The 23152-nt window shown below is 36.6% G+C and overlaps 1 protein-coding gene across 2 annotated transcripts in view; it reads left to right on the forward strand.

The window, feature by feature from the left end:
* Positions 1-23152, forward strand: part of HEPH (hephaestin) — a 148855-nt gene that overhangs the window by 17292 nt on the left and 108411 nt on the right. For both annotated transcript variants that reach the window (XM_087813456.1, XM_087813457.1), the window contains 7 exons: positions 1122-1376; positions 3522-3690; positions 4992-5128; positions 10196-10327; positions 17115-17326; positions 18471-18621; positions 21176-21388. In XM_087813456.1, the coding sequence (XP_087669582.1) occupies positions 1122-1376; positions 3522-3690; positions 4992-5128; positions 10196-10327; positions 17115-17326; positions 18471-18621; positions 21176-21388 (1269 nt within the window). The remainder of the gene's footprint in view (positions 1-1121; positions 1377-3521; positions 3691-4991; positions 5129-10195; positions 10328-17114; positions 17327-18470; positions 18622-21175; positions 21389-23152) is intronic.

The following is a 23152-nucleotide window of genomic DNA, read 5'->3' on the forward strand; positions in this document are numbered from 1 at the left end:
ATGCAAGCTGTAAGAATTACCCACTTTGAGAAGAAAAATGGTTGCCTATGGGGAATCCATCATTTTAATTAAATTTAAAACTAACTAAAGGCACAAAAGCCCTGAGGTATGGGCAGAGAAGTGATTTTTAGGAAGAGAAACAAGTTACTTTTACTTTTGTTTAATTAAGGGAGTGGCTTAGTTACCTTTGGTTGCAAAGGTAGGCTCAAAGACAGGCTGCCAGGAAGGGAAGTGAAAACTAAGAAGGAAGATGTAAGCGATGGCTTACGCAACTCAAATTTCTCTTGGATTTTATACCAATTGCTTATAATAACCATGGTAATTAATTGGCTAACTTGACAATTGTCCTGTGGAAATTTTGGAAGAAAATTGACCTGGAAGGAAAGAATACTTACAAAATAAACCCCATTCCTTAAAAAGCTTCCTCGGATTGCTGGGTTGGAACCTTTGCTCTATCATTTAATAGCTCTGTGGCCTTGGGAGAGAGTAACTTTACCTGAGCCTTGGTTTTCTCACTTTTTGCATGAGACCATTGATATCTGCCTATTTCTATTTCTTAGGGTTGTTTGTGAGATTTAAATGATATAATGCATATTGTCAGCACAGTGTGCTCTTTAAAACCTCATCTATATGTACTATATATACTATGGAATATTACTCAGCCATAAAAAAGATGAAATACTGCCATTTGTGACAACATGGATGGCCCTTGAGAATACTTTGCTAAGTGAAACAAATCAGTCATAAAAAGCTAAGAACAATATGATTTCACTCATTATGTGAAATATAAAACTGAAACTCAGAGGTCCAGACAGATAACCATATGGTGGTTACCAGAGGGAAGAGAGTTAAGAGTAGTAAAGGTTAAAGGGGGTGAAATATATAGTGACAGATTATTTGACTTTGGGTGGTGAACACACAGTGCAATATACAGATCATGTATCATAGAAATGTATACTTGAAACCTATATGACCCTATTAACCAATGTCACCAAAATAAGTTTAATTAAAAAAATAAAACCTCATCTAAATGTTACTTAATATTATTGTCAGATGATAAGGCTTTTCCCATTGGGCTGTCCTTTCCTAGCTGATATTTTTCTTTGGATTTCCTTTTTCAGCAATCAATGGCTTTGTATTTGGAAATTTACCAGAGGTGAACATGTGCACACAGAAGCGTGTGGCCTGGCACTTGTTTGGCATGGGCAATGAAGTAGATGTCCACACGGCCTACTTCCACGGACAGATGCTGACCATCCGGGGCCACCGCACCGATGTTGCTAACATCTTTCCAGCCACCTTTGTGACTGCTGAGATGGTGCCCCAGAAACTTGGGACCTGGTTAATTAGCTGTCAAGTGAATAGTCACTTGCGAGGTGAGATCCAACATCTCTGACCCTTGGGGTATGGGATGAAGGTGGCAGTATGGTCATTAGGAGCCTGGGCCTCTGGTCTGGAGTCATAAGATAGGTTTTTCAGGTGAGACAGCTAGGAATAAAGGATGAACACTAGACTAGAATTCTGGGACCCACGTTCTTTCCTGGCTCAGCATTTAACTTGCAGGGGGACCTCAAGCACATCTCTCTAGGTTTCATCTTCTTCATCTGTAACATAAGCTGGCATAGGGATTGTTAAGTGACTTTTTAAGCTGTCTTTTTTTTTTTTTTTCTCAGAGTCCTGGAGGTCTTGCAGATGATTGAACAGGGAGTAAAGGAGAGATTAGTTTTAAAAGTATAAGGTTTCTGCTGGATATCATGAAGAATTCTGAGCAAGTGATGATACTCTAGTAGGGACCCAACAGAAACAGGAGTAAAGTTTAGTTTTCAGAGGGATATTGGTTAAAGTAATGGCACAGTGCATTGAGGAGCATAAGAGGAGAGGATGAACATATGAGGCAATGAAAAGAGCAGTACATAAGTGTTTAGATGGTTTCAATGGTTGTCTCAGCTCTATAAAAAACTCACTGTAATAACTTTGAAAAAGTCCCTTTACATTTCTAGGCCTAATTTGCCACATTTATAAAAATGGGAGATTTGGTCTAAATAGTCTCTGAGAGCCTCTTCAGTTCTCACTTTCTATAATTACTTGATATATGGTAAATTAGATGGATGTCAGAAAAGTGATATGTGAGTATGTGAAAATGGATTTGAATAAGTGAGGAGTTATAGACTGGTAAGATGATGAGTGTAGGGTGGTAAGTTTTTCCTAATATGGGTCAGTTACCCATGCTCCGTCACCCAGGGTCTGGCCTCTGTCCCAAAGTTGCCTAGGTAAATGAGTATGAATCCAGATGGAGGTTAGGAATACAGCACAATAGTAGAACAAGCAGGGGTCTTAGAGCCAGACAAGCCTGAATTCAAATCCTATTCCACTAGTTGCTTGGTTAGCTTTGATAAGTAATGTCACTTCTCTGAGCCTGTTCCCTTATCTGATTATTACAATAATGATTCCTACCTCATAAAGTTGTAATGGGTTTTAGAGACATAATGTGATTTTGAATCTTAAAGACTATGAGAATTTTGAGACCAAGCTAGTGGATATAAGAAAAGAAAATGAGCACTCAAATTTGCAGTTAAAAGATAAGAGCTTAAGTCTCAACTCTACCCCAGACTAGCTGTGTTATCTTGGGCAAGTTACTTAACCTCTCTGATCCTTAGTTTTTTTCAAGTGCAAAAGGGGATATTAAAAGTTTGTTTCACAGGGTGGTTATGAGGATTGAAGGAAATAACATATGTAAGGCACCTGACACAGGGCCCGGCCTATGTACTTATTCAATAAAAATGAATATCCTTTCCTCATCCTTTTTTATATCTCAGATTTATAATTTATAATTTCAGATCTCCTTGGGATGTTGTGAGACTTAAATGAGATAATAATCTGAATGACCTCTATAAGATGCCAAGCAAATATAAGGCAGTATCATCACTTACCACTATACCTCAATATAACATTTTTCACATTTTGGAGACGCTACTTAGAATCTACGTTTTCATGACAGTCCTAAATCTGAAGCTTTATCTTCATGTATAGAAGACATTCCATTGTTTGAAGGGATTCCCTCTTTACAAATTACTTACTCCTCTTTTTTAAAACTTGATGCTCCCACCAGCCCAGTGTGACAGATTTCCTATTCTCCCCATTTACAAAACAAGGGTTAAATTTTAGATCTAAGAATTGACTTGCCTAAGGTCCTACAGATAGTGATAAGGCTTGGACTTGTTCTCAAGTATTCAGACTTCAAGCTCTGTGATATTTGTACAATGTAAACCTTTTGCAAATGAATTAACATCTGGTAAATGAGGCACTGTCAGTGACCAGTGGAGATACTTGAATTCCCATTTGGGCTCCCTCTCTTCCAGCCAGGCTTTAAAAAGTGATAGAAAATGGCTCATATAGAGGTAGGGCTAAAGAACCTAGTGGAAGGTAGGAGGGGGAAACCTTAGGAGAAGGAGGAAGGTGGGTTGTCTAGGTAGAAGACCTTGTTCGTTGGAATGGGGCCATCCATGATGTTCTTCCTCCAGATGGCATGCAAGCACTCTACAATGTCAAGTCTTGCTCCATGTCCCCTCCCGTGGACCTACTAACAGGAAAAGTCCGGCAGTACTTCATTGAGGCCCATGAGATTCGGTGGGACTACGGCCCAACTGGTTATGATGGGAGTACTGGGAAAAATTTGAGGGAGCCGGGAAGGTAAGAGGCAGTGGGCTTCCTCTCTCTACTCCTGGTTTTAGTCCCAAACAACACTATTACTCCTTCTCAGAAATCTCTCACTTTCACTTGGGGATCACAATCATTGTCTAACTGGAGTTCTATAACACAACTGTTAACCAAATTCTTTTGACCCCTGGACAGCTTGCTCTTGGAGAGCTACAAAGTGTTTTGTAGGAATATGACATATTCCTATAGTATTTGAGACTGTCCCTGCTGTAATCTCAAACTACATTCAGAAAAGGAGGCCCAGTTGAAATGTCATTTCTCCAATTCTTCTTTATTTTATCCATTCTTTACCTCCTTGCACTTTCTTTTCTTTTTCATAGTCTGGAAGAGGCACTTATTATTTTTTTTAATTTTTGTATTTAAATTTATCTTTATTGTGGAAAATATTACAGATGTCCCCCCTTTCCCTCACTGCCCTCCTCCACTCCACACCCACCCCACTGAAGGAGGCATTTAAGCAGGAGTGTAAAAAGCACTCTGAGAAATGTAGGAAATAGGGGAAGCAACCTGCCTTATGGCCATTTCATAACCATCATTTTGGAGAAATTTATTCAAATTCTCCTGCTTCATTCATGACTCAAATTGAGCAAGATAGAACAGGTTAATTCTCTTTTTAGTTGCTAGGCCTTAAATTATGCATACTCACTGGCCTATCAGTGATTCCAGGTCTTTCACAGAAGAACCACTTGGTAGATAACTAGGAAAGCTTGGGGGAATATCCTAAATCACCCATCATGTTTGTTTTTCCAGCAAAAAAAGTAATGGAATGAATGTGCAGAAAACATAGGAAAGTGAACATGAACACTTGGGTCTCTATTACTTCTAGCATCTCTAACTGGGTTTGCTGAGCTTATCGGTTTTCATTATGGGATTAAAGGTATTCTTTATTAAGGTGAGAGAGAATCTTGATTACCTAAAGATAATTAAGGACAGATGTAAGACTATGTAACTCAGGAGGGCAGGACTGGTACTAATATCTGGAACTTATAAGCAAGATTTCAGCCTACTATAAAAATAATTGTAATCATGAAAACTATCCAATAGTAAGAAGGATTGCTTTCTCTGAAAATGAGTTCCCTGACTTTGGAAAGGCTGAAGCAGAAGCTGCATATTATTTGTTAGTGGTGTCATGTTGACTGAGCAGAAGCTAACCTGGATGATCTCTGAGGTCTTTCCTAATCATAAAGGTCCATAACTTGATGAGACCAAGGGTGATATGGGAGTCTATTTGATGCATAATTAAATCATGTGACATTTGCCTCCTTATATGCCAGTGGGCCAGATAAATTCTTCCAGAAGGGCTCCAGCCGAATTGGGGGCACTTACTGGAAAGTCCGATATGAAGCCTTCCAAGATGAAACATTCCAGGAAAAGGTACAGATGGAGGAAGATGAGCATCTTGGAATCTTAGGTGAGGAATTCTTAACTTATGAAATTAATTGACTAGAGTCATGGGACCTGGGGAGGACTTAGTAACTGGAGCTTGGAGGCAGCTCAGAGATACGCTCTAGACCAGCATTTCCCAAAGTGAGTACCAGTAGATGAGTGTTTTGTGCAAAAAGGTTATGGATCTGAATGTGTTTGCAGAGTACTAAGTTAAACATAGTCAAGTAAAAAGGAATCAAATAGTGTTCTTTGCTGCAGGGCTTCTCAGAACTTTGGATTTATTTTTGTTTATCATGAATCTCCAAGATGGAAATAGAGTCTGTAGCATTTCTTATACTTTACTACAGACCTGTTTTTTCAGTGAACATCTGGTAGTACAGTTGTTGAGATCACACTTTTTAAAATATTTCCATAGGTGCATTTCTGAAGGGCTATATATAAAGCAGCAAGACTGTCCAGGTTCCTGGCAATATGGGTCCAGGAACAGATTAACATGACATGCAGATATGCTTGCTATAGGAGGGATGCTTAGAGCCTGACTTGGAGAAAGTACCCAGAAGGCCTAAAGCACTGCATTGAAACAGTATAATGATGTTGGGTGTGCTTTTATCACTTAATGAAGCCAGAAAATAAAATAGATCCGATGGGAGAAAACTTTAGATATGAAAGTAATGAAGTGTATTCTAGGGTTAGATGTTTGCCAGTTGATTCTAGGAGATCTGAGCATGCACAGTACGGCTTACATCAAATAAATAGGAAAATATATGAAGAAGAAGCATACCTCGGAAAAGAGGATGGACAGTGAGTATTAAGGAGCTCTCATTAGTTTGTGTTCAGTATGGGTCTTGGGTCTTTTTTCTTCACTTTTTTATTGTGGTAAAATATGCACAAAATAAAATTTACCATAGTAACCATTTTAAGTGAACAGTTCAGTGATATTAAATGCATTCAAAATGTTATGGTGAACCATCACCACCTTCTATCTCAACTCTTTTCATCTTGTAAATCTGAAATTCAATACCCATTAAACAGTAATTACCCATCCTCCCCTCTCCCAGGTTCCACAAGCCACCATTCTACTTTCTCTGTCTATGTTTTTGACTACTCTAAATATCTCATATAAGTGGAATTATACAACATTTGTCTTCTTGTGAGTGACTTATGGCCTCAAATCTCATTCATGTTGTAGCATATTACAGAATTTTCTTCCTTTAATAAGGCAGAATAATATTTTATTATATGTATATACTACACTTTGTTCATCCATTCATCTATGGACACTTGGGTTGCTTCTATATTTTAGCTCTTGGGAATAATGCTGCTATGAATATGGGTTGAAAATATGTCTTTGAGACATGATTTCAATTCCTTTGGGTATACACACAATGGAATTACTGAGTCATATGTTAATTCTATTTTTAATTTTTTGGGGGACCACCATACTGTTTTTCACAGTAGCTGTATCATTCTAAATTACCAACAACAGTGCAAAAGGGTTATAATTTCTCCACATCCTTGCTAGTACTTGTTTTCTGTTTTTCGGATTTTTTTTTTTTTTATAGTAGCCATCCTAGTGGATGGGAGAGTATCTTATTGTTGTTTTGATTTGCATTTCCCTAATGATAAGTGATGTTTAGAAGTTTTCCATGTGCCTATTGGACATTTGTGTATATTCCTTGGTTAATGTTTACTCAAGTCCTCTTCCCATCTTTAATTGAGTTGTTATTTTTTGCTGTTGAGTTTTAAGAATTATCTTATATACTAGATATTAACCTCTTATGAGACACATAATTTGCAAATATTTTCCCATTCTGTAGTTTGCCTTTTTACTCTGTTGATAGTATCTTTTTGTTATACAGTTTTCAAAAAGTTTTATAAAGTCCAATATGTGTTTTGTTTTTTGTTGTTACCTGTACCTTTGGTGTGATATCCAAAAAAACATTGCCAAATCCAATCTCATGAAGGTTTTTCCCTATGTTTTTTTATAAGTTGTATTGTTTTAGGTGTTATATTGAGGTCTTTGATCTATTTTGAATTAATTTTGTATATGGTGTTAGGTAAGGGTTCACCTTCATTATTTTTCTATGGAAACCTAGTTTTCCCTGCAACATTTGTTGAAAAGACTGTCCCCATATATGTGAGGGTTTATTTCTGGGTTCTCTAGTGTATTCATTGGTCTATATGTCTGTCCTTGTCCCTGTACCATGCTGTTTTGATTACTGTAACTTTTTGTAAGTTTTAAAATGAAGAAGTGTGAGTCTCCCAGTTTTGTTCTTTGTTTTCAAGACTATTTTGGCTATTTGGGATTCCTTGAGATTCCATATGAATTAGATTTGCAAAATCATCACTGGGAATTTGATAGGGATTTTAATGAATCTGTAGATTTCTTTGGGTAGTATTGACATTTTAACATATTATTAAGCCTTCCAACTTATAAACATGGAATACATTTACATTTATTTATGTCATATTTAATTTATTTCAGTAATGTTTTAGAGTTTTTATTGTACAAGTCTTTCACATCTCTGCTTAAAATAATTCATAAGTATTTTATTCTTTTTGATGCATTATATATGGAATTATTTTTGTAATTTCTTTTTTAGATTGTTCATTGTTAGCGTATAAAAATGCAACTGACTCTCATGTGTTGACTTTATATCTTGCTGCTTTGCTAAATTCACGTATTCTAACAGCTTTTGTTTTGGTGTACTCTTTAGGGTTTTCTGCAAATGAGATCATATAATCTGCAACAGAGATAATTTTACTTTTTTCTTTATAATTTAGATATGTTTTATTTCTTATTTCTTGACTAATCACCTTGGCTAGAATTAGCAGTAATATGTTAAAGAGAAGTGGTGAAAGCAGGCAACCTTGCCTCATTCCTAATCTCAGAGGAAAAGCTTTCTGTCTTTCACCACTGAGTGTGGTGTTTTCTGCAAGTTTTTTAATATACAGATTTTATTACGTGGAGAAGTTCTCTTTTATTTCTAGTTTTTTTTAAGTGTATATTTTTATCATGAAAGGTGCTGAATTTTGTTATGTGCTTTTTCTGCATCAATTATGATGATCATGTGTTTTTTTCTTTTATTTTGTTAATATGGTGTATTACATTGATCAATTTTTGTATGTTGAACCATCCTTGCATTTCAGGAATAAATTTCACCTGGTCATGGTGTATAATTATTTTAATAAATTGCTGATTTTTATTTGCTAATATTTTGTTAAGGATTTTTGCATCAATACTTGTAAGGGATATTGGTGTATAGGTTTTTTTTTCTTCTTGTAATGTTTTTGTCTTTGATAACATGGTAATGTTGGCTTCATAGAATAAGTTGAAAAGTGTTCCCTCCTCTTCAATTTTTTGAAAGAGTTTGAGAAAGATTGCTATTAGTTCTTTAAATGTTTAGTAGAAATCACAAGTGAAACCATCAGATCCAGGGATTTTCTATTTTTGAAGATTTTTTATTACTGATTCAATGTCTTTACTAGCTGCAGGTCTATTCAGATTTTCTATTTCTTTATGATTTAGTCTTGTTAGGCTTTTATGTTTTTGGAATTTGCCTGTTTTATCTATGTTTTTCAATTTGTTGATGTACAATTGCTCATAGTACTTTCTTATAATATTTTATTTCTGTAAGATCAGTAGTAATGTCCCCACTTTCATTTCTGATTTTAGTAATTTGAGTCTTCTCTCTTTTTCTGTCAGTCCATCTAGCTAAAAATTTGTCTATGTTGTTGATCTTTTTGAAGCACCAACTTTTGGTCCTATTGATTTTTTTAATTGTTTTATTGTTCTCTATTTAGCCTATCATTAATAAATTTTCTTCTTTCTACTAGTTTTTGGTTTAGTTTTTCTTTTCCTGTTTTCTTAACTTGTAAAGTTGGGTTGTTGATTTAAGATCTTGCTTTTTTCATGTAAGTGTTCATAGCTATAAATTTCCCCCTTAGCACCACTTTCACTGAATGTCATGTTTTGGTATGTTGTGTTTTTATTTTCATCTTTCTTTAAGCATTTTCTAATTTTGTGTGTGATTTTTTTCACTGATCCATTGGTTTTTTTAAAAGTGTGTTGTTTAATTTCCACAATTTTGTAAATTGCTCATTTTTTCTTCTTTTATTGATTTGTAACTTCATTCCATTGTGATTATAGAAGATAATTTGTATATCTTTTTAAATCTATTGAGGCTTAATTTGTGGCCTAATATATGGTCTATCTTGGAAAATGACCCATGTGCACTTGAGAGGAATATGTATTCTGTTGTTGTTGGGTAGAGTGTTCTTTATATGTTATATCTAATTGGTTTATTGTGTTATTTAAGTGTCCTATTTATTTACTCATTTTCTGTCTGGTTGTTTTATCCATTATTATGCTTGGGATATTGGTCTCCAGTCTTGATTAGAGGTGAAGCATTAAGTGTGGACATTGAGTAGAACCTATACCAGACACTCTGAATTAAGGTTAGAGTCAACATAAATTCTCAGGTTATTGTTTTGGTATTTTTGGTTGGTTTCAAAAGTGACCTAAGCTAGTTCAGAGATGGTGGGTAGTGGAGCAAAGAAAAGTCCAGTAGTCATGGCTAGACTAGTTAGTCCAGGGCCTTGATAGAAGATATAATTTATATGCTTAAAATTTATTTACAATTAAGGCAAACTCAGATATTTAGATGGGTCCTACAAGGAAATGCAACTGTGAGAACTAGGACAATAAAGGCAGGGGAAATGGAATTGTACGTAACAATGGGGTGGGAGAAAGCCCAAACTTTAGATATAGTCTCTGTTCCTAATCAGTCATTTAAATTTAAGATCAATTTCACCTCTTTGAGCTGCAGTTTCCTCATCTGTAAAATGAAGATATGCCCTGCTCTGTACACTTTACAATAATATTTGAGGATAAAATTGATATAATGGATTTTAATGTGCTTTTTATAGCTATAAATTTTAATATACTTGGAAGGGTTTATTCTTATTATTGCAAAAAGAGAAGTTCTCTATCTTTTTCACATCCCTTTTTCTTTCCCTCCCTTTTTTCTGTTTCCATCCTCTTATGCCATGCCTGTTTTCATTTCCATTGTCTCTCCTTCCTATTTAACAGGACCAGTAATCCGGGCTGAAGTGGGTGACACCATCCAGGTCATCTTCTACAACCGTGCCTCCCAACCTTTCAGCATGCAGCCTCATGGGGTCTTTTATGAGAAAGACTACGAGGGAACTGTGTACAATGATGGTGAGCAGGCAAGGTCTCCAACTAATGTGGGCTGCCGGTAATACCAGGTAGCTCTGTAGGGAAAATAAATAGGGAGTGAAGGAGGGAGAATGAGGCAGAATTAATAGCCATATGAAAATGTTGTTGAATGAATCTATGATATTATATCAAGGAAGATCTGGACTCAGTAAGAGACATGTTTTAAATATTTTCTGATTATGAAAATAGCATATGTATTATAGAATTTTTAAAAATGTGAAAAATTATAAAATAAATAAAATTATTCATAGATAATTTGCCATTACATTTTTATACACCTTTAAATATTTTTTGTGCTTATTAAATGTATATATGTATAGATTTGTGAATATATGGTTTTTACAGTTTTGTATCATATTATTTTCACTAACCATTATATTTTGTCCATTTTCCAATTCCATAATAATATTATAAATATTTTAATGGTTATATAATTATCAAATGGATTTGCCATAATTTATTTACTTTATCCTCTATTATTTGTACATGTCATTTTTTATTATTTTAGAATATTGTAAATCATTGAATGCATTAAATGAATACATACATATTGTTTGCATTACTATTTCAGGAGCAAATACTAGAAGTGATGTTTGGAAATTAATTTTTTGTTTTCTCTGAAAATAATATTAACACATGCTAACCCAAAAATATCAAAAATAATAAAATTGTAAAGGGCAAAATTGCAGACAGATCTATACTAAAAGAACATCCTACAAGGCAACTGGTCTAATCCCTTTAAGAAGTCAATGCCATAGGGAAAAAATTAAAGAGACAACACCAAGGGCAACATGCAAACTTGTCTGATCCTGTTTATAAAAAAATATCCTAGAACAATTTCCACATGAGAGATAATTTTGGCCTCTTCCCCTGAAATTTCAATAAGTTAACCAACTATGATTCAACAAAGAATTCCTTACTCAACACAGGGGCATGCCTGAGGGACCAGCACATTGAAACATCTACAGGTGGGCAACCAGAAATAAGTGGGGAGACAAGAAGGGAGGAAAGCTCAAATTGCCCTCAGACACAGCTCTCAGAGGTGAGGAAGCTTGCAGTAGCACAGCCTGCCTTCAGCTGGCTGGGAGGAACAGAGAGCTGTGGGTGCTAGTCCAGCAGGGCCAGCAGAGAGAACAGTGGCTGAGCCTGCAGACACCTGACAGAGTGTAGAGTTCTGCCATGCTGCTGTCCACTGTCTGACAGGGGTGTTTCTGACAAAGAAATGGGACCTCAGAGTCCTGCCATGTCTTAGACTCCCAAACTCACCTCCCATTGCCCCCAGTGTTGGGTCAAGTAATATTTTATCTGTAAACCAAGAGCTATTGCAGCGGAACCACTGTTTCCCTCTGTGATTAATCCCTGGGTTTGGTGCTTGGGGCTGGACCCCACAGAGATCTGGAGTCTGAAATTGCCATTACTGTGAGGGCAAAACAAACCCCACCCCCAAACAGCACAACTGTACTGGCTTAGGGAAGCCTTAGAGGTCAAGTCTGGGAAATCACAGAGGTAAAAAAATCTTGTAATTCAACGACATCTACTGGGAAATAGTAGATAGACCTCTTCAGAGAATACTGCTATAGAAGAGCTATTTATTCCTAGACAAAAAGAGTAAAAAATCAATAAAGAAATATCGGCCCCTATGAAATGCTAGACCAAATGAACATAACTGACATTTACAGAGCCTTTCATCCCAGAACATCAGATTATACATTCTTCTCCAGTGCACATGGGACATTCTCAAAGATAGACCACATGTTGGGTCACAGAACTAGCATTGACAACTTCAAGAAGATTAAAATTATATGAAACACATTCTCTGACCACGATGCCTTGAAATTAGAAATCAACTGCAAAAAAGAAGTAAAGAAGCCCACAAATACATAGAGATTAAACAATATACTACTTAAAAATGACTGAGTCAAAGAAGAAATAAAACATGAGATCAAAAGATAGAGACAAATGAGAATGTCAATATAACATATCAAAACTTCTGGGATATAGCAAAAGCAAGAATAAGAGGGAAGTTTATATCATTACAGGCCTAGCTCAAGAAACAAGAGAAATCCCAAGTAAAGACCTAACATTACATCTTAAAGAACTAGAAAAAGAACAAAAGAAACCCAGTCAGCAGAAGAAAGGAAATAATAAAATTAGAACAGAATTGAATGAAATAGAAAACTAAAAGATTATACAAAAAAATTAATAAAACAAAGAACTAGTTCTTTGAAAAGATTAATAAAATTGACAAACCCACTAAACAAAAAAGGAAAAAGACCGTATAAACACAATCAGAAACGAAAGAGAAGTTGCCAGAGACATTAGAGATATAAAAAGGATCATTCTAGATATTATGAAAGGCAATATGGCACCAAATTCAATAACCTAGAAGAAATGGATAAGTTCCTAAAAATATATAACCTTCCTAGACTAAATCATGAAGAATTGGAAAATCTAAATAGACTGATCAACAGTGAGGAAATTGAAACAATCATCGAAAACCTCCCCAAAAATAAAAGTCCAGGATCAGATGGCTTTACCAGTAAATTCTACCAAACATTCAAAGAAGATGTAAAAAACTATCCTTCTCAAACTCTTCCAAAAATTTGAAGAAGACGCAATACTTCTTAACACATTTTATGAGGCCAATATAACCCTGATACCAAAACCTGGCAAGGATAAAACAAAAAAATAAGACTGTAGACCAATATATTTGATGAATACAAATGCAAAAATCTTAAACACAATACTAGCAAAATGAATACAGCAGTACATAAAAAAACAACAACATCATAATCAAGTGGGGTTCATTCCAGGGGCACAAGGAAGGTTCAACATATGTAAATCAGTCAATGTAATACACCACAGTAATAAAAGAAGGATAAAAGTCATATGATCTTATAAATAGATGCAGGAAAAGCATTTGATAAGATACAACATCCATTTATGATGAAAACACTCAATAAAATAGGAACACAAGGAAAGTACCTTTACATAATTAAGGTCCTATATGATAAACCCTCAGCTAATATGACACTCAATGGTGAAAAACTGAAAGCTTTTCCTCTAAGATCAAGAGCAAGGCAAGGATGTCCACTCTCACCATTCTTATTCAACATAGTCCTGGAAGTCCTAGCCAGAGCGATAAGGCAAGAGAAAGAAATAAAAGGTGTCCAAATAGGAAAGCAAGAAGTAAAACTGTAACTTTATGCAGATGATATGATTCTGTATATAGAAAACCCTAAAGACTCCACCAAAAAACTATTAGAAACAATAAACAAATACAGTAAATTTGCAGGATACAAAACCAATGTACAAAAATCCATTGCCTTCCTGTAGAGTAACAACGAAACTTCAGAAAAAGAAAAGAAGAAAAAAAAAAAAACACACCAATTCCTTTTGCAATTGCAACCAAAAGAATAAAATACCCAGGAATAAACTTAACAAAGAATGTGAAAGACCTATGTGCTGAAAATTGCAAAGCATTATTAAAAGAGATTGATAAAGACCCAAAAAAATGGAAAAATACCCCGTGTTCATGGGTTGAAAGAATCAACATAGCGAAAATGGCCATAGTACCCAAAGCAATATACAGATTTAATTTAATTCTCATCAAAATACCAATGTCATTTTTTAAAGAAATGAACAAGAAATCATCAGATTTGTATGGAACCACAAAAGACCCTGCCCAGCCAAAGCAATCCTGGAAAAAAAGAGAAGGAAGCTGGAGGTATCATGCTGCCTGACTTCAAATTATACTACAGACCTACGATAATCAAAACAGCATGGTATTGGCACAGAAACAGTCACAGAGATCAGTGGAACAGAATAGACAGCCCAGATATAAAACCACATGTATATGGGCACATAATTTTTGACAAAGGAGACAGAAACACACAATGAAGTAAAGATAGTCTCTTCAATAAATGGTGCTGGGAAAACTGGAAAGCCACATGCAAAAGAATGAAACTGGATTACAGTTTGTCCCCATGTACAAAAATTTACTCAAAATGGATCAAAGACCTACATTTGATATGAAAAACACTTCCCATCTCTCTCCTTTAAGAATTCATAAACTTTTAAAGAAGGGAGTGAGGGTGAAGGAGGTCTTAATATATGGTTTTAGGAGAAGACATGACTTTGGGTAGTGGGCACACAGAGCAATATACAGATCTTGTAACATAGAATCCCACACCTGAAACCTATATGTTCATATTAACTGTTGTCACCCCAATAAATTTAATTTTAAAAAGTATCCTAAGGACATTTTGGAAATAACTGTAAAATTTTTCTTATAACCTGTATATTAGATGATATTAGTAATATTAGGGTATTTTGTAGGTGTGATAACGTTATTGTGGTAATACAGGAGATGCTTACTAATTATTTAGAAATAAAATATCATGATGCTTACGTTTTACTTCCAAATGATTTAACTAAAGCAAACAAAAACTGTATGTGTGTGTGTATGTATAGATATACATTCACATAAATGTAGATGAATTAAAGAACATAAAATGTTAACAATCAACTCCAGGAGGCAGGGTGATTATTGTACTAATCTTTACTTTTTTCTGTATCTTTGAATGTAAACCAAAAAAAGACTCCACCAAATGTAAAGAGTTGGGAACAATGAGTGAAAAAGAAAAGAGAAGTTAATACCATCCTAAATTATACCACCCTGTTATGGGTTATACTACAAATATCCTTGTGTATGTTTCTTTGCACACTGATATTATTATTTCTCCAGGATATATTTTTATGATGTGGCATTAATATCTCTGATGATACACACATTAAAAAATTTGGTACCTGTATCCAAATTACTTTCTGAAACAATTTGCAGTCAACTTTGAATTCCATAACAGTAAATGACAGAAAGGACTCATTTTCTTACATCCTCACCAGCACAGAGGAGCCATTTTGACCTTTGTCAAAATGTCAGTCTTGTAGGCAAACAACAACAAAACTCACGGTTTTTATGATTTGCGTTAGGTTGAACATTCTTTTTAGTATTTATTACATATCTTACAGTTTTTGTAGCCATGAATCTTTTTCAAGGCTTTTGATACATTTTACCAACTTTTTCCCCCCCAAAGAGCGATTCTCATTTACCGTTTTTATAAGTGAGTGAGAGGAGTAAGAGCTATCTGAAATTATTATTATTATTATTATTATTATTATTTTTATTTTTATTTTTATTATTATCTTGACCCAAGGATATGGTTTTATTGATTTTAGAGGGAGGGGAGAGGAGGGGAGGGAGAAACACATCCATATGAGAGAGAAACATTGATTGGTTGCCTACTGTGCACACCTCAACCAGGGATCAAACCCACAGCCTAGGTATGTGCCCTGACCGGGAATCTAACCAGCAACCTTTTGGTGAATGGAACAATGCTCCGATCAATTTAGCAACACAGCCAGGGCTGAACTGATTATTTTAATTTGTAAAATCTTGCTAATTTGACAGGCAAAAAGTTATCTAGCTATTTTTTTTGTACTTCTTTGATTACTATTAGGTTTGAAATTTTAAAATAAAATTTCTGTGCATGGCTTGTCCATGACATGTGTCCACTTAAGAAATTACAGTCTTAGTGTTTTTTCTCAATTACAGTTGACATTCAGTATTATTTTACATTAGATTCAAGTGTAAAGCATAATGATTAGACATTTAGATAGTTTATGATGTAACCCCCCAATAAATCTAGTATCCACCTGGCACCATACGTAGTTATTAAATATTATTGACTATATTCCCTATGTTGTACTTCACATTCCCATGACTACTTTGTAACTACCAATTCATATTTCTTAATCCTTTCATCTTTTCACCCAGCCCCCAAACCTCTTCCATCTTGCAACCATCAGTCTGTTCTCTGTATCTATGATCCTGTTTCTGTTTTATTTGTTTATTTTTCCTTCAGATTATTTATATAAGTGAAATCATATGGAATTTGTCTTTCTCTGTCTGACTTATTTCACTTTGCATCAGTCCATCCATACTGTTGTAAATTATAAGATTTCATTTTTTATGCCCGAGTAATATTCCATTATATATATGTACCACATCTTCTTTATCCAATCGTTTATTGATAGGCACTTAGGTTGCTTCCATATCTTGGTTATTGTAAATAAACCTGCATAAAGGATTCATATATCTTTTCAAATTAATGCTTAGGATTTCTTGGATAAATGCCTACCAGTGGAATTGTTGGGTCATAAGGAAGTTCTATTTTTTATTTTTTTAGGAACTTCCTTACTGTTTTTCATATATGTGTGTGTGTGTGTATATGTATATAACATATATATATCTACATGTACATACATACATATAGATAGGAAAAAGTGTTAAACAATCAGAACTGTTCAAAGATGAAACAGCTTATGATGGCAGGTAGTGAATCTCCCAGCTCTGGAGATTTTTAAGCAGAAGTAGGGCTATAAGAACACATAAATGTATGTTTTTAAGTGAGGGGTATTCCAAATAAGTTTTAAGCACCTTTTTATTCCTTAGGTCTTATAAGTTTGGAAAAGTTTGGGAAGTTTAAATTTCTCCTGTTCATATATCAAGGTGTGGCAGAACTAGGAACCAAATTCTAGTGTATTGACTCCTACCTAGGATTCTTTTAAATATTCAAAATTCTATGTTCCTGTTGTTCCTGCTGCTGCTCCAAAATGCCTTTGTGGTTATGATCTTTACCCCACTGTTTGGAGCTGATCATCTGTACTCTGGCCAATGTGAGTAATGAGTCCTATGTTTTCCCTGCAGGCTCATCCCACCCTGGTTTGGTGGCGAAGCCCTTTGAGAAAGTAACATATCGCTGGACAGTGCCCCCCCATGCAGGCCCCACTGCTAAGGATCCTGCCTGTCTCACTTGGATGTACTTTTCTGCCGTGGATCCCATAAAAGATACAAATTCTGGTTTGGTGGGCCCCCTTCTGGTGTGCAAGGCTGGTACCTTGGGTGCAGATAGCAAACAGGTAATGCCAGGGTTTCTGGCTGGGAAAACTGCTAGCAGGAGGATGAGGCTGGGTGGCTGAACAGGAGTTAAGCATGGGACTGGGTTCTAGAGGTGAGAGAATAGAAAAAAATAACCAATCTATTGAATCTGACTTTAGTATTTGGTGACTTCATGTTATCTTGCATGTAATTCTTTTACTCAGAAACACACATCATCTTTAGTCTTTGACCCTTTATTATTATTATTATTTTTTAGCCTCAGTAGCCCCTAATCCTTGCTTGTCTTCTTTCATATCCAGCCCACCATTTTTAGTTATGTAACCTTGGGCAAATTACTTAACCTCTTTTTGCTTCAGCTTCTTCGTTTATAGTAAAGGGTTTACAATGGAAGAAGGTCCCTTGGGTATGTGTAAGAATTAATTAAAATAATTCATATAGCCCAGCTGGGCATGGCTCAGTGGTTGAGCATCAACCTAGGATCCAGGCTATCGGGATTCAATTCCTGGTCAGGACACATGCCCAGGTTGTGGGCTTGATCCCCAGTCGGGGGTATGCAGGAGGCAGCCCATCAATGACTCTCTCATCATTGATGTTTCTCTCTCTCTCTCCCTCTCCTTTCCTCTCTCTGAAATCAATAAAGATATATTTAAAATAATAATAATAATAATTCATATAAAGTACTTAACACAGTGTCTGGTACATAGTAAGCCTCAGTAAATCTTAGCAGTAATAATAATAATTGATAGCATATTAATAATTATTATAATTATTTTTCTTATTTTCTCACCCCCACAGAGTCCTCTCCTGATCTCCTAGACACCTTTCTCCACTCTTCTCCAGGTGACTCTAGGCTCTCTTCTATCACACTTTGTACCTTTTATCCATCATCCACATCTTGTTCTTCTTCCCTGCTCCCTTTCCTACACTCCTCTCCTCCAGTCTTGTCACTTTATTCTGATCTCCTTCACCTACCTGTGATTTGAGGTTACCTGAGGAAAAACTGCCTAACAACAACTGCAATTTTAGGCAAGAGATATGAGCTTGGCTCTGTATCTAGAAGAGGAAATGGGAAAGAATTAGGGATCACTGGTTCTGGAGCATCAGAATCTACACCTGCTGGAAACTTGTCATTTCTCTCTCTCTTCTCTCCCAATGGGCCTACAGAAAGGGGTGGATAAAGAATTCTTTCTCCTTTTCACTGTGTTGGATGAGAACAAGAGCTGGTACAGCAATACCAATCAAGCAGCTGCTATGCTGGATTCCCGACTACTCTCAGAGGATGTCATGGGTTTCCAAGACTCCAACCGGATGCATGGTATGGGGAGTGAGTGCTTTTTTCCTGAGCTACAACTGAGAGTTTATAAGTAAAATCTAACCTTAATTATGACCCATCTCTGAAAACACTGATTCCACTGGTCAGCTATGCCCAAGAGATGAGCTAGATTGAAGGATTAAACTTGACAATAGATCTTATACTTAACACCTTCTTGTGCTGTTTCCTGTGTTAAACAGTATCAAGGGTACTGGATAAAGGTACTGTGAAATGAGGATTGCACACAAGGAATCCATTATACTCTAGGCTGTGAAGAGTAAGCTGGGATGACACCCTTCCAGGCTTATCTCCTCCTCTATTATCGCCCACTGCCCTTGCTCCACAACTCCATACTTCAGCCCAAGAGGGCTACTTTTCCCTATATGGATGTACATTGTACTTTTTAGCTTCATGCTTTTGCAGTGCTTTGCCTTCCACTTTAAATCCCCCTCCTTACATCTTTGTCCCTATCCTGGGGAAATTTTTTTCCATTCTCTAAGGCCCTACTCAAAAGCTAACTCCTCCATGTAACAATTTTTTATCACCCAAGCCCAAGATGATAATACCTTTTTCTGAACTACTATTGCATTTTTATCAGACTATTTTAATAGAAAGTTTCATACACTCCCCAATATTTTAGTTAATTGTTGCATTCCTCCGACTTCTGCTAAAGTGTAATCTCCTTAACTGTGAGTATTTTTATCATTAAATATATCTTGTTAAATACGTATTACATGATGGCTACATATGCTTGTATAATTATTTGATTTATTTTTTATTTAAATTTTTTATCGTTGATACTATTGCAGATGTCTCCATTCTGCTCCCCTCTTTGCCCACCTCCACCCAGCTCCCACCCATCCTCCCTTAGCCCTCACCACACTATTGTCTGTCCCATGGGTTATGTATATATGTTCTTTAGCTAATCCCTTCACCTTCCTTTATCCAGTCCTCCCACACACCCCTCCCCACTGACATTTGTCAGTCCATTCCATGTATGTGTGCTTCTAGTTTTATTTTTTTCATCAGTTTATGTTGTTCATTAGATTCCACATATAAATGAGATCATATGGTATTTGTCTTTCTCTGACTGGCTTATTTCACTTAGCATAATAATCTCCAGGTCCATCCATGCTGTCACAAAATGGTGAGTATTATTTGTTGCTTATCTCTGTATCCTCTATACTAATACACAGTAAATGTTTATGAACTAGTGAACTGTCAGTCAATGAGTAGGTGGGCAAGTGAGTGAATGAATGGAAAGACATGGTCCCAGTTTGTAAGGAGCTCCCAGCACTTTGCAATGAGATGAAACTAATGACACCCATTAACCAATTATAGAACAATCCAAGACATACTATAATTAAATGCTAAATTGTGTGGAACAGATTTTAAGTGACATAGAGTTCAAAGCAGGAGAATATTAATGAAGAACAGTCCAATTGAAGGATTTCTGGAAGAAAAGAGTGCTTGAGCTAGTTCCAGTGGATGTGGGGACATTGAAAAAGAGTCAGCTTCTAGTAGGTCTCCCTGTATTTTTGAAGGTAGTATACAGGGTGCAAGGGAGTCAAGAACAAGTGTCTTATTCTTGGCAGCCACACAGATACAGAAAAAATAATGTGCTTTCTCTTAGCTCATTCTAGCGTGGGAGATAGATCTATAAGTAAATCACTGGATTCTGTGGTAAGTGATATGGCAGAATTTTGTGGGGGAAAAGTTTCATGGAAACCAGAGATAGAATAATAATTCTTCTTCACTGGGAAGGTGACATTTGAATTGGAGCATGATGAATGGATGAGTAGCAGTTTGCTGTAGAGAGAGACCAGAAGGAAAGTATATTACAGGCAGGGGTCACAGCATGTGAAGTCAACAAGCATATTATAAGCACCTACCATGTTTAAGGCTTTGGAAATGAAGAGGCAAATAGAGCTCACAGAATAATGGTGTGTGTGTGGGTGTAAGAGGGCTTAGGGGGATAGACTACAGGTAGGAGTACCAGGAAGGAGGCTTTTGTGGGAGATCAGGCCAGAGATGATGAGGGTTAGAGTGAGGGCAGTGGCAGTAAAGATGAAGAGGAGATGATTCGAAAACTGAGTATGGAACCTTGGGGAACTGCAAAACTTTACAGAGGGATGGAGAATGAGCAAAGGATGGAGGAGGAACAATCAAAGAGGTTGTAAAAGAACCAGGAAAATGTGGTGCTACAGAAGCCAAGGGAGAAGAGTTTCAGGAGTGTGGGAGTACAAGATGTTGATACTTTTGTGTATGTGTGAAAGGGTTGTGGTAGTGGAGAGTAGTTTAGTTTTGCAAGGATGTGAAGTGTGGTGGAGGAGGGGCAGTAAGTGAGGCCAGAAAGGCTGGTTGGGCCTTCATCCTAAAGGGGCAGATTTTCATAAGTAGAACTAAAGTGGCTTAGGGAAGAAGGCAGAGGAGTGTAGGATAACTCAAAAATTTAAAGTTGTGGGAAACCATATTACAGAACTGATGCTATGCTGTTGGCCAGTGCCTAGCAGTCTGGTTTCATCTCCCCATCCTGTCTTGTGTTTTTGTTTTCCAGCCATTAACGGGTTTCTATTCTCTAACCTGCCCAGGCTGGACATGTGCAAGGGTGACAGAGTGGCCTGGCACCTGCTCGGCCTGGGCACAGAGACTGATGTGCACGGAGTCATTTTCCAGGGCAACACTGTGCAGTTTCAAGGAATGAGAAAGAGTGCAGCCATGCTCTTTCCTCACACCTTTGCCATGGCCATCATGCAGCCTGACAACCCTGGTAAGTGTCTTAGCAGCTGGCCCTAGTCTGAGAGGCTTTGTTGGGCAACAGGTTGGGTGAGGGAGGCTGGTGAAGAATCAAGTGGAGGGTCCTTTGGAAAATTTCAAAACACATTTGTCTTCTGCTTCCTCAATGTGCACTCAATGTTGTGGTTATTTGGATTATTGTCTCAGCTGCAGGCAAATTAGAGTGAAAAGCTGAGGAAGCTCTTTCTGGAAAAACCGCATAAATAAGGGCGCTGCCCAGGATCAGGGCAATTTTTATATAGACAGAGGGTGGACTTGGCCATTAGCCCCTTGGACACATAGAGATTCCATAGATATGGTCCTTGCTTTGGAGGGGCGGTGAGAGGTCCATGAAATGTACCTATAAGCACTTCCAACTCTGATATTCTGTGAGGATCCCTGCAAACTCGTGTGAGGTGGGGGGTGTTGTAACAGTTTTACCCAAGAATCGGAACACAGAAACTTCTAGTCCAGGTTGTTTCAGTAACTTGCTGTTTAAATTTGGTCAAATCACTCCCTCTCTCTGTAGCTGGATTTCTTATTTTCTCTCTCTACCTGTCCCTCTACCTCCCTTCTTGCCTTTTCTTTCCTCTTTTTCTTTCCCCTCTCTTTCTGCCTCTCCCTCTCCTACTTTTTGTCTTTCCTTCATTAAGATAGTTGACTAGAATGTTTCTTCAGGTTCTGTCTATGTCTAACATTTCATATACAACAGTAATTTCTCTTTGCAGTTCCTAGGGTATATACTTTTTCTAGGCAGTAGATGGCAATAGTGTTTGTGAGGAAAATCTGTCAATTCCAAGTGTTTCCCATTAAATTTTATTTTAGTTATGTAAATTCCATTCATATTTGGAAAAAATCCCCAAGCAAAACAAATCTCCTTGACAATTTAGTAATTTCATCCCGGCACTGAGTTTAACAAACATTTAACATAAGGCTGGTCTCCACAGAAGTCTGGATCCACATTTTTGCCAATCTACCTGGGATAATTTTTTGATCTGGGAGAGTTGTTAGCAAATTATTATTTTATTTTTTATTAAATTTATTTAGGTGACATTGGTTAATATGATCATATAGGGTTTAGGTGTGGGTTTCCATGTATATTGCACTGTGTGCCCACCACCCAAAGTAAAATCTTCTCTCATCACCATATATTAGGACCTTCTTCACCTCCAACCCGTTCCCTTTGGCAACCACAACACTGCTGTTTGTGTCCACTAGTTTCAGTTTTATATCCCACATTAAGAGTGAAATCATATGTTTCTTAGCTTTTTCTGTCTGACATATTTCACTTAGCATGATATTCTCAAGGCCCATACATGTTGTTGCAAATGGAAGTGTTTCATCCTTTCTTATGGCTGAGTAGTATTCCATCGTGTATATGTACCACATCTTCTTTATCCAGTCCTCTATCACAGGACACTTTGGTTGTTTCCATGTCTTGGCCACCATGAATACTGCTGCAATGAACATAAGGGTGAATACATTTTTGAGAATACATGTTTTTGAGTTTTTCAGGTATGTACCCAGGAGAAGGATTGCTGGGTCATATGGTAGCTCTATTAATTTTTTAAGAAATTGCCAGACTGTTTTCCGTAGTGGTTATACCAGTCTACATTCCCATCATCAGTGAATGAGAGTTCCCTGTTCTCCACTACCTCTCCAACTCTTGTTATTACTTGTCTTGTTGATAATAGCCACTCTAACAGGTGTGAGGGGGTATCTCATTGTAGTTTTATTTTCATTTCCCTAATTGCTAGTG

This window comes from Miniopterus natalensis, chromosome X (genome assembly GCF_054644295.1).
Source record: "Miniopterus natalensis isolate mMinNat1 chromosome X, mMinNat1.hap1, whole genome shotgun sequence".
Classification (NCBI taxonomy): Eukaryota; Metazoa; Chordata; class Mammalia; order Chiroptera; family Miniopteridae; genus Miniopterus; species Miniopterus natalensis.